Source organism: Lithobates pipiens, unplaced genomic scaffold (genome assembly GCF_037356315.1).
Source record: "Lithobates pipiens isolate NorthernLeopardFrog02 unplaced genomic scaffold, aLitPip1_a1.2 Scaffold_16, whole genome shotgun sequence".
In the NCBI taxonomy this organism is placed as follows: domain Eukaryota; kingdom Metazoa; phylum Chordata; class Amphibia; order Anura; family Ranidae; genus Lithobates; species Lithobates pipiens.
The window spans coordinates 218,668,463-218,680,669 of record NW_027507748.1 but is presented as its reverse complement, the minus strand read 5'-3'; the positions used below and the strand labels follow the sequence as shown (position 1 = coordinate 218,680,669).

The following is a 12,207-nucleotide window of genomic DNA, read 5'->3' as shown; positions in this document are numbered from 1 at the left end:
ATTTATATGTTATCTTTGGAACTAAGATCATTTTTACCACATTTATCCGGCCTAACCACGAAAGATGGCTAGCTGAGATTTTCTTTATTTCGCTCTTGATTTCGTCTAATAAAGGGATATAGTTTTTTAGGTATAGTTTTCTTAAATTATTCAACAGGAGGACCCCCAGATATTTAATTTCTTTACGCCAGGGAAAGAAGAATTGTGCTCTTAATCTCTCCTCTTCTTGTTTGCAGATATTTATGTTTAAAGCTTCTGATTTACCGAGGTTAATTTTTAAATTGGAAATCTGTCCAAACTCTTCCAGTATTTTTAACAGATTCGGGATCGTAATCCTGGGATTTGTGATAAAGAAGAGCACATCGTCCGCATAAGCAGCTAATTTGTGTTCCTCTTGCCCTATTCTAATCCCTGTGATATCTGAGTTATTACGAATTGCAGCCAGCAGGGGTTCAAGGGAGATCACAAACAATAAGGGCGACAATGGACACCCTTGTCTGGTCCCATTGCTCATTTGCAGCAGAGTCGAAGATTCTCCATTGACCTTGACCGTCGCTTGTGGGTTCTTATATAATGCCTTGATCCAATAGATCATCCTCGGGCCCACCCCCATCTCTTCTAGTGTTTCTAGCATGAGTCCCCAGTCTACCCTGTCAAATGCTTTTTCAGCATCAATTGACAGGAATAGACCTGGGGACCCACTATCTTTTAAAGCTTGGGTAAGGAGTAAGGCCCTTATTCCGTTATCCCTGCCCTCTCTCTCAGGGACAAACCCGACTTGGTCCGGATGGATCAGTTTTGTCATGTTTCTTTTTAATCTTGCGGCTATTACTTTAGCGTATAATTTTACGTCCGTATTTAGGAGCGCAATAGGCCTGTAACTACCGCAAAGAGTCTGATCTTTCCCCTCTTTCGGAATTAAAGTAATCGCTGCCCGTAATGATTCCCTCCCTATATCGAAGTCAGTACCTAATCCATTAAAATATTTACACAAGTGGGGGACTAAGAGTTCCTTAAATTTTTTATAATACGAAATTACGAACCCATCCGGACCCGGGCTCTTCCCTGAGGCTGTCTCTTTTAAGGCCTTATAAATTTCTTCTTCAATGATGGGACTCTCCATATCCTCCCTCTCCCCATCTGTTAAACAGGGCATTTTGGCTTTCCTCAAAAACTCTTTCGTTTTCTCTTTTTGCCCTGTTCCCTGTTCTCCTCTCTTTTCTACATTGTACAAGGCCTCATAATATTGTTTGAATACTTCAGCTATTTTCCCAGACGTGTATACCATTTTACCCTTCTTATCCTTTATTTTGTCGATGAAATTGACCCCTCTTTGGCTTTTCACTTGTCTCGCTAAATTTTTTCCTATTTTATTTTCCCAGTAGTACCTTTCTCTGGCTTTACCTAAAAATGCCCTTCTAGTTTCTTCCTCATAGATATCCTTTAGTTCCTCTCTCTTATTGATCAGTCTATGGAAGGTCTCCTGTTGTTGGCCCCCTTGCATTTTATGCTTCTGCTCCAGACTATAGACCTCTCTCATTAACTTCTCCTTTTCTTCTTTTTTTTCCTTTTTTTTTCTGGACCCTATAGCTGTAAGGATACCCCTGACATATGCCTTATGGCCCTCCCATAGGGCAGCTCCCGATACCTCTTCTGTACTATTTGTTCTAAAGTAGAATTCAATCTCTTTCTGTATGATATCCACCACTTTCTTATCACAAAAGAGCTCCTCATTTAACCTCCAAGAGTAGGAGCGTCTCTGTGTCCCAGGTATCTTCAACATCATAACAACTGGGGAATGATCTGAGAAAGTTGCAATTTCTATTTTCGTTTCTGAAACCCACTCCAGTAACCTATGATCGACCAAGAAATAATCCAGCCTGGTATACGTCCCGTGCACTGGGGAAAAAAACGTGTAATCATTTGTTTTTTCATGCTGTATCCTCCATACATCTATCAGTTGACTACACCTCAACTGAGATTTTACTTTTTTTATATTTTTCACATTCCTCCCCCTTGCACCGGACGTACTATCAACGGCTGGATCCAAGCAAAAGTTAAGGTCCCCTGCTACTATTACCTCTCCTTTCTTGAACTCCGCAAGCCTCCCCAACATTTGCATCAAATATCTCTCTGGGTTTTTGTTTGGGCAATATAAGTTAGCTAGGGTAATCTTTCTATCTCCTATTGTCCCGTTCAAAAATAGATATCGCCCCTCTGGGTCAATCAGCCTGTCACAGACCTCATATTTAATGCCCTTCTTAAACCCAATCGCCACTCCCTTAGCCCTCTTAATTGGTGAATCTCCGTAAATCCAGGTTGGATAGTTCGCGGAGTACAATTTTACATTTGTGTCTTGTGTTAAGTGCGTCTCTTGAAGAAAAATTATTTCTGCATTAAGTTGTTGTAATTCTTTTAAGAGCTTAAACCTCTTATCTGGCGAATTCAGACCCTTAACATTGTATGACACTAGTTTTATCTCAGCCATCCGGGCCTTTTTTGGGAACCCTTACTCCACGCCTTTTGGTAAATCTTAATGCCCCCCCAGGAACAATTCCCCCCCCTCACCCCTCTCCCTCCCCAACCCACTCTCCCCTCCCTACCCACCCTCCCTGCCCATTCCGGGCTTCTGCTTTGCATAATGAGTATTACTCCCTTTGCAAGCCCAATCACCTAGGGTATGACCTTGACTGCGTCCCTCCTCCTTCCACCTCCCCAAAGACCCCGGTCCCCCTCCCTCCCCCTCCACCGCACCCCCCCCCCCCCCCCACCCCAAGATCAACAACACTAAAAACAACATTGGGAAAAACAGGCAGAGGACCATTGAACCACTACTGAGTTGCCTACAGTTCCCCCTTCCTGGGCATCTTCATCCATACACCTCCCAAGGATCTAATGGGAGCAGTGGGATTGGGATTCCTATTTTATTGCAAAAATCCTCAGTTTCATCTAGGGTTTTGAGCTCAAGCGTCCTCCCTTCCCTCTGTACTACAAGGGCTGCTGGGAAACCCCAGCTATATTTTACATTTGCGTTTCTCAGTTGATCTAATAAGGGCTTTAATCTTCTTCTGCGAGCCAGGGTTCCCGGAGCCAGGTCCTGGAAAATCTGTAACGCTGCACCATCATATTGAATTGGGGCCAGGCCTCTCAGCTTACTCCAGATCTTCGCCTTATCTTCATATTGCTGAAACTTTATTATTACGTCTCTAGGAGTTTCTTCCCTCAGCCCTTGAGGTTTCCTTATTCTAAGTACGCGTTCTAACTTTAACTCTGACCCTTCTTCTTTTCCCAATAAGGGGTTAAATATCTTTCCCATTTTTATGCCCAGATCTTCTCCCGATTTTTCCGGCAATGATCTAATTCTCAGATTTTGTCTTCTGCTTTGATTTTCCTGTTCCTCTAACTTATACCGGGTCTCTCTATGCGCTTCCTGCGACTTCTTTACTTGTATTTTTAATTCCATTATTTCCCTGGCCTGTCTTCCAGTTTGGTCCTCCATTTCTTCTACTCGCTTCAATAAGTACCCCATGTCCTTCCTTACAGTTAGGATCTCGGCTTTAATTGTATTTTCTAATTTTAAGAACATTTCCTGCATTTCTCCCTTTGTGGGTATCTGAGATGGGGTCTCATCTTGCTTTCGTCCACTCTCCTGATCCCCCTCTTCTCCCGAAGAGTCTCCTCTTGCCTCCTCCGGTTTTCCAACTTCCCTCCTCCGTTCTCTCCCCCCTCTCTGAAGTCCCTCCAGACCTGGGCTTTTTTGGCTGGTTTCTTTTAAATATTTTTGAATTGAACTGGAATTCAAGCTCTCCCTTGAGTTTTTAGGCTCATTCGTTCTCGTATTTTTTCCCTTCATGTTTCCCTTCGTCCTTCTTTTCCCCAGGATTTCTCCGGGACCGCTTTCCCAGTGGTTCTCTTCTTAGGGATTACTCTTGTCTTATTACCGTGCTACCTCAGATTTTACCCTCCCAGGCTCGTAATAGAGGTGGCTTGCCTAAAAACCGGCACCGACCTTTTAACTACTTTTGCTCCTTCTTTGCCATATAATTGGGCCAAAATCAGGGGAAAAAAAATAATAAAAATTCCTGAGTCCCAACTTTATTATTCGCTTGTCATATGTCTCCTTATCTATATCCAGTTCAATACGCTTTTATTTGTTTATCTTTCCTTTTTTTCCTTTTTTTTTTTTTTTTTTTTTTTTTTTTTTTTTTCCCCCCTATTCTTTTTCTTTCTTTCTTCCCCTTCCTTCTTCTGACCGTTCCTACTTTGGAGTCAGCTTGCGGTAATTACACTATTGAACTTCAAACTTGCAAACGTTGTCTGCCAAAGTTATTAGTGCTCTTGGTTGAAGATACACTGTACAAAAGGATACCGTCCCCTTAGATCACTTCAGCAAACCATGAAGAAAAGAAAGAGAATAAGAGAGGGAGAGAGGGGGGGATATTGGGACCATTACACACCGTTGGGACAGGTAGACGCAGCGAGATTTTCATACAGGTGCAAACAAGTTTTCAAACAGGAACCATCAGTCAGACCCTTATATATTTATCCTGCCATTTTCAGGGAACGGGATCTGCATTACCCATTTAACTGCTTCTTTCTTTGAAGGCTTCAGCAGAACCTTATCTCTTATGCCATATCACAGTCTATCCAATATTGCATTGTAATTGTAAACGTATTCCATCACAATAAAAAATTAGGCAATAAGGAACAGTCTGACCTTATCATCCCCTCCTCTGTGTCCTCATCGAGGAGAACGGGGATCGTTACAGGTTAACCGGGATTCCGGCGCGAGCTCCGCTGTCTCTAAGAGAGAGTCTCCGATCTTACCCCTCATTCGGTTGCTCTCCTCCCGCTCTCCAGCCCTGCTCTCACCAACGCTGGAGGTTGTTCGGGCTGAGCAGCTGAGCAGCCCCTTATCCGTCATTCGCCGCTGTTCGCTGAAGTCGATCTCGGGGGGGGGGGGGGGACGAAGCTGGAAATCGGCGCGGTCGGTCGTTTCTCACGCCGGGGCAGAGCACCCTCTCACTGCGCTCGCCTCCGGTTCTCTCCTCGGGGCCTCCACCATCTCCCACGAGGACGCCGCAGTCAGGCCCCTCCCCTCACCTCTCTCACATCCGCCCCATGTGAACTATAGGCTTTGTTTTGATGTTTGAAGTAGAACTATAGGGAAAACTTTTAAGTAAGGGAGATTTTTTCTGGCAACTGTCTTCTGATCTACCTTCACTTCCTGTCCCATAGTCAAAACTGAAGTAAGAGGAAATCTCTGCCTTGGGTAAATTCAGTCGTCGACCAGTTTGTGCTTTCCTAATCCTCCTAAATAATAAATGTGGTGACATGGCAAATGCATCCCAAACAGCTGAGTGCACTAGCCAGTCTAAGGGCATGTTTACACTTGAGCTTGGCGTGAAGATGGGGGGGGGGGGGGTCAGTAAAAACAGGCAGCTGAGCTGCGTTTTTACAGTCTTAAGCTACAAAATTATACTCCTTAAGGTTCCTTTAACATATATGCAAATTGGATGCGCTTTGAACCGCATCTGATGCGCATGACATGTGAACTAAACCAGCTTTCTACAGAGCCAATCTACATATACGCAGTGCAAATTTGCGGCAAATTTAAAAACAGTCCTGTGCATTTTCTGAGCACTGCAGTACAGTTCAGATGCAAATTTGGGGATTATTGCCTTCTATGGGAACACATCTGAATTGCACATCGGATTCGTTTTGAACACGATTTCGATCCAAAAAAGTCCTACTATAGGACGTTTAAAGTAGAACTATAGGCACATTTTTTTAATATTTTTTTTCCCATTTCGGAAGGTAGTCACTCTTGTCAGTTGTTTTTTTGCAATCTGTATTCCACATGCAAAACAGGAGGTGAACTGTAATCCCTGAAAATTATAGAATCCATTGGGCCCCCAACAGAACCCCATTGGAAGATTTTCCCTCTATTACTTTTCTGGGGACAAAAAAATTGGGATTTTTTGTTTTACTTTCAATGATAATGATGAACAGGACAAATAGGGAGTGTGAATCTCCCTAATGGGGGAACGGACAGCATTAAAAACCTGCCAAAACATCTCTAAAACATGGAAAAAAAATTGTCTTTACGTATACTTTAAATTGTTTGTGCTCTAAAAATGTACCAACATTTCATAAGATTTATTTGCACTACTGATCCTCGCATAATGTCCAACAAATGGAACTTTTGTCAACCTTTCAGTCACTTTAATCCATGGATCTGAGCTCTCTCACCTGAAATACTACACCATCAGGAAAGCGTTTCTGCAATTCAGAGGGGAAATATCCGTCCATGATGTCTTTGAGACATTGCTGCAAAACAAACCCATTAGTGTTGACATCAGGTTTTACTTATGGTTTCTTCTTGATCTTCACTTAATTCCAGTTGGTTAACTTACCTGAGTTGATGGCTCCTGATGAGATCGAAATGGCCCCTGAAACATAATGATCCCATTCTTATATAATGTCAGCGGGACGGGGTCAGGAGGTCTCAGACGAGCTGCCCCAGCACTGTAATGTATTTGTGAAACACCTTCTCCACCAAGAAGATTTAAGTCTCTCAAATTCTCTAGAATCAGGTCATAATCTGGTTGGAAAGTGTTTGAAGTGAGCCCTGGTAATATGTAAAAATATTCAAATTAGGATTGCTGAGAACTGTCACTTGCTGAGAAATGTGATTTCATTGATTGTCTTCTCACCTGAACTGTTGCTGGTGGTCTTCTTCTCTGCAGTGCTAGCGGAGTCATCATCATCTCCAACCCATACAAGACCATAATCACTCAGGAAATTCTGGGAAAGGACACAAAATGATCTGGTTTATAACGTTTGCATGCAGAATGCATTTTGCCAAATACTAGCGATGAAACAGTTGACAGTGTCATACACAACAATTCATTCTATCTTAGCAATGCATGAAATGTAATTCATGAATAACTACTTTTATGGGAGTTTACAGCCAAGATCCCGTTTAGCACTTGTGCACTTTCCTCGGCATCACCCCAAGGAAGCATTGTAGAATCCCAGAGGAATCCACTACTGAGTCACTTGCTATGTTGCCTAATAAAAAAAAAAAACAATAAATAAATAAATAGAAATCAACCCTTCCTGTGAAATATCACTTAAAGTGTCTGTAAACCCTTACATATTGAGGATTGAAGTTAAGTGACCGGGCCTCCGGTGATACACAGAGAAGAAACAAATCCCCCTACATATGGTGTACCAGTTTATCTACAGCCCTCTGTTCTCTACATCTGTTCAAAGTGCAGAATTTAAAAAGCTTGTCTAAGTTCAGAAATAAGGGGCGGAGAGATGAAGGTACACTCTGCAGAGCTAAGTGAGGAGAGATCTGAGAGCTGATTGGAGGGAAGGGACACACCCCCCTTCACACAGCACACAGGAACAGAGCTGAGTCTTTCAATCTGCTGGAGGTCCCTCCCTTGTTGCCTTTTTTGGTGTCTGGAAAACTTCTCAGAAGTGATTCATGCTGATAGCAGAGGAACAATGCAACAGACAGAAATGACACTTGGTGCTCTTAACTGAAACAAGTACAATACGCTTTGTTCATATTTCATGTCTGAGGTTTACAACCACTTTAATGTTTGTAGAGGCAATCTTCCTTCAACAGTCACATGCTGGAGGAATTTGAAAAAATATAGAAGGCATATACCAACCCTCAGAATGTCATAGCTTGTAGAGGCAAGCCCAGATTTAACATGCCTCTCACTGACCCCCAGAATCTACGGGCTTCATGCACACTTAGGCATTTATAATTGTTTTTCTCCTGGCTGGAGAAATACAGCTTTAAAACACACGCCTAAGCTGTATTGTTCCAAAAGCGTTTAGGCACATCAAGCTCTTAGGTAACCATTTATTTAATGGGCCAGAATATTAATTTTATTCTGTCCACTGAAATAAAAAAAATGCTTAAGCTCTTAGGAGTGTTTACTAGGGATGAGCTTCAAGTTTGAGTCGAACATGAGGCTGCTCAATCATTCGATGAAGATCGAACATTATGCGGCGTTCACGACAAATTTGAGCGGCGCGTCACGCCCCATAATGCACTGCATCATCGCAGTGCATTGCTGACTGATGATTGGCCAAGCATGTACTATGACTCACATGCTTTGGCCAATCACAGTGCTGGTAAGCAAAGAGAGCCATAATTGGCCAAAGGCAGGGTGCCTTTGGCCAATTATGACTCGGGGGTTAAGTCCACACCCCACACTATATAAGGCCGCCTGCACGTCAGCCTTGTGTAGTGTGTTGCTGGCGGAGAGAGAGATAGAGTGAAAGTGTCATTTCATTTACTTTGAGCAGGCAGTTTATTCAGTTAGCTAGATCTCACTGCAGACCATTCCTGCTATACTGTTTCTAATCTACTTCAGGCAGGCAGGTGATTTAGTTAGATGCAGCGTATTTTGTATATATATAGAAAGGCCAGTATGGTGGCCTGGAATTATGGGAGGAGCCCGGTGGGGTATATAACCAGCCCGTTCGCCTATCTTCCTCGTCGGTTCCGGTGCGCGATATCTGATACGTCAGAGATCAAGGGCCGACTATCCTCGAGACCAAACGTAGTGAGTCGTGTTCGTGAGTTCCCGTGTTGTCCCGATCGTGTCCGTGTTGTCAGTCGTCTTGTCTTTCGTCAGCGTTCGTGTGTTTTCCCGTCCGAGTGTCGCAATACTCAAAGAAATTGCCGTTGTCGTACAACGCGTCTGGGCCGGCTGTCGCAGGTAGGGCTTCGGCACCCAATTTTCATTTCATGTGTTACAATGTCCCTTAAACGCGATATCCTGAACTCACGAACCTCTCACTTTTCATTTCACGAACATTTTTAAACCGTGGCACTCGTACTCGTTACCTCATGTCACTACCCCTTTCTTTCGAAGGAAGTCGTTATCACCTTTTCGGGACATGTCGATCGTGCCACATCAGGCACTTCGTTTCGTAGGCACGTCATTTCTAAGCCGAACGACTCCCCAATCATTTCTCAATATTCGAATCGATCGAATCATTTCGAAATCACAGCCGACTGCTCGTTATGTTAAATCAAGCAGTCCGGACCATTTCAAATTTCATTGTAAACCGGTCGGACCGTTCCAAATTCGAATCATTTCATGTAATTAAGCCATTTCAATCATTTCATGCCGTTCGAATTATGTCTATCATTTCATGTCATTTCAAATCATTCCAGCCTCTTTTATGTCAGATCGAATCATTTCTACCATTTCTAATCATTTCATCATTTCTGTCACTTACCGCGCTCCGGTGCGAATCCTGTCGCATCCCCGATGCACCGATTCGCTTCGAAGTGCCCCAGGGTTCGGCCTCATTTCTGTACATGCTCCAGAGACTGAGTCACTCGCAGGTTCAGGCACAGTCCCTGATTCTAGTCTCTGTCATGGCATACCATTTCTATCACTTATTACGCTCCGTTTCGAATCCTGTCGCATTCATTGATGCACCGATTCGTTCCGGTGTGCCCAGCTGTTACGCCTCATTTCAGTACATGCTCCAGAGACGGATTCTTTGTTGTAACCATCAGTCCAGTCGTTGAGTCTTGTCTCTGTCATGGCATATCATTTCTGTCACTTATCACGCTCCAATTCGAATCCTGTTGCATTTATTTATGCACCGATTTGTTCCGGTGTGCCCAGCTGTCACGCCTCATTTCTGTACATGCTCCAAAGACAGGATTCATCTGTTTCGTTCATGGGCTCGTCCTCTGATTCTTGTCTTTGTCATGGGTTTTCATTTCATCTCACCTATCACGCTCCGGTACGAATAGTCACATCTGTGTACCAAATTCGTGTCGGCGTGCCCTAGGACTGGCCTCATTTCAGTACATGCTCCAGAATCCGTTTCGTGCTCGGTCGCAAGATTGTGGCATGGCGATCCGGACCTCTGTCATGGCAGATTCACTCATTTCACAGTCACATACCGCTTCCCGGTTCGAGTCCAGTTGATTCTTCAATGTTTGGATTCCTATCGGGGAGCCTTGCTCATCAGCCTCATTTCACTATTAAATTGCTTCAAAATTTTATACTTGCTCCAAAGTTCAGTTTGGTGTCAGTTGCATCTGCGACGCGACCAAATCACATCTCTGTCATGATATGCATGTTATTCAAAAGAGCAACATTTCATTTGTTTGTTTCATTTCATTTATGTCATTTCATCTCATTTCTAAATCTCACCTCCACAAAGTCACTATTTAGCTAGCCATCTCTGTTCAGGTATAGAAATTTCAAACAAACTTCACCTTCATCTCCTCAGGTCAGTCGAGTTTTCAGTAGGTCCACCCTGCACCTGGTCGGACGGTGCCTCCTTAGGTAAGAGAAAAAAAAAAAAAAAAAGAAAATCATCTGGGAGGAAACGCTCACGAGCGGAAGCATCCTTCTCGTTAAAACATGTATTTTCTTCAGGAGTCTCCAACGAGTCTTGTAATCCATGTCACCCTCATAGGTTCCGTTTAGGAGAAAACCCGAACCTGAGGACTAATAGGCTCGCCAGGCCTGGATTTCGCCACCATGTCCCGGGCTGGCAGCGAGGACCTCACGGCCCCATTATCTCCGTCTCTTGTCTCAGAGAGTGGCAGCCAACGGTCCCTCAGAGCATGGACCATTCCTAGGCTGACAGCTGAGCTAAGGCGCAGAGGTGTACCCTTTCCGGCAACAGCCAGAAAGGCCGAGCTTTTCGGGCTCCTCTTTCCTCCCCCAGCCGCGGTTGAGGCTAGTACCCAGCAGGCCTCCCTGGGCTCTATCGCTTCTTCAATCTCGCAGCTTCATACCTTGGTATCGTCCCTGATGACCTCAATGTCAGAGGTCCAGAATCGGGTGGCCCTCCTCGAGACCCGCCCATCTGTTTCTCCTCTAGTACCAGCATCCCAGGCAGTGAATAACCCTCTCGCAGGTATCACCGGGTGTACATCAATTGTGTACCCTTCTCATCTGGTATCAGCTAACATCAGGAAGGACATCCTAGAGGGCAAGGACGTCAATCTGGCTTCTCTTCTCATCTCCATTCACGAGCTGGTGGAGAACAAGGCTTATACATGGGGGGACGTGTCAGTGGTCCTCAAAACCAAAGACCCCAGGCTGGACAGGAAGCTTTCTGTCACCGAGTTTACCTTGGCCTTCGGCATGATGAGGGACATCATCTGCTCAGCCTCCCCCGGCAGGAGGGAGGAGCTGGATCGCTACCTCCATGTGGTAGTAGACCTGGGTCATAAATACGGCGGTTTTTCATTTTACGACTACCACCGCTCCTTCTCCGCTAAGGCGGCCGCCAGGCTCTTCCAATTCCAGACGCCTACTGACTGGAGCGTCATGGATACCGAGCTATTCTGCCGCCACTTCGCGGGGCTACGGTCTCCTCTCTGTGCGATTTGCCAGTCGGCTACTCATACCGCGACTTGGTGCGCTAGCTCAGTGGCAGCCCCGCCCTTAGATGGTCCGTCTACCTCAGGTACTGCTCAGGGCCCACAGGCGCCGGCACGCCTGCCGCAGACGGATAAATTTGGGCGCCCGGTCAAGACCATGGGAGGTGCAGCAATCTGCAACAATTATAATAGCGGGTCATGCAATTTTAGTCAGTGCAGGCTGCTCCACGTATGCACGCAGTGTCATAGGGCTCATCCCAGGCTTATGTGTGAGGTCAAACAGATTAAGAAATCTTGACTAAGCCGGGTCAACGTTTCGTGGCTCAGTGTCTACCTTACCAGTCATCCTACCCCCTCACTATCCGTCTACCTTGTTCAGGGCTTCACTCAAGGCTTTCACACTGGACTTATCTCTCTCCCTCACCTCACGCACGAATGCCAGAACCTGCGGTCAGCAGCTATGGATGAACAAGCCATTGACCAACTACTACAGTCAGAGTTAGACCGGGACTTCATCATAGGCCCTTTCACACAGCCCCCATTCAACACCTGGCGAGTCAGCCCTATTGGGCTTGTCAAGGGCAAGTTCTCTAATAAACTCAGATTGGTGTACGATTTGTCAGCGCCTCATTCCTCTTCTGTCCCCAGTCTTAATTCCCTTATCCCCTCCGAGGAGTTCTCCCTTAAGTATGCATCCGTAGACACGGCCATCCAGGCCATTCTCAAAACAGGCACAGGAACCTGGCTCTCCAAGGCCGACATCTCGGACGCCTTCAAGCTCCTTCCCATCCATCCATTTCTCTGGTGCTGGC

The 12,207-nt window shown here is 45.1% G+C and overlaps 1 protein-coding gene across 2 annotated transcripts in view; it reads right to left on the bottom strand.

The window, feature by feature from the left end:
• The window catches only part of UBXN11 (UBX domain protein 11), a 38,857-nt gene that overhangs the window by 8,053 nt on the left and 18,597 nt on the right, over positions 1-12,207 (bottom strand). For both annotated transcript variants that reach the window (XM_077481050.1, XM_077481049.1), the window contains exons 7-9: positions 6,717-6,807; positions 6,417-6,631; positions 6,253-6,330 (exon numbers count right to left, since the gene is read on the bottom strand). In XM_077481050.1, the coding sequence (XP_077337176.1) occupies positions 6,253-6,330; positions 6,417-6,631; positions 6,717-6,807 (384 nt within the window). The remainder of the gene's footprint in view (positions 1-6,252; positions 6,331-6,416; positions 6,632-6,716; positions 6,808-12,207) is intronic.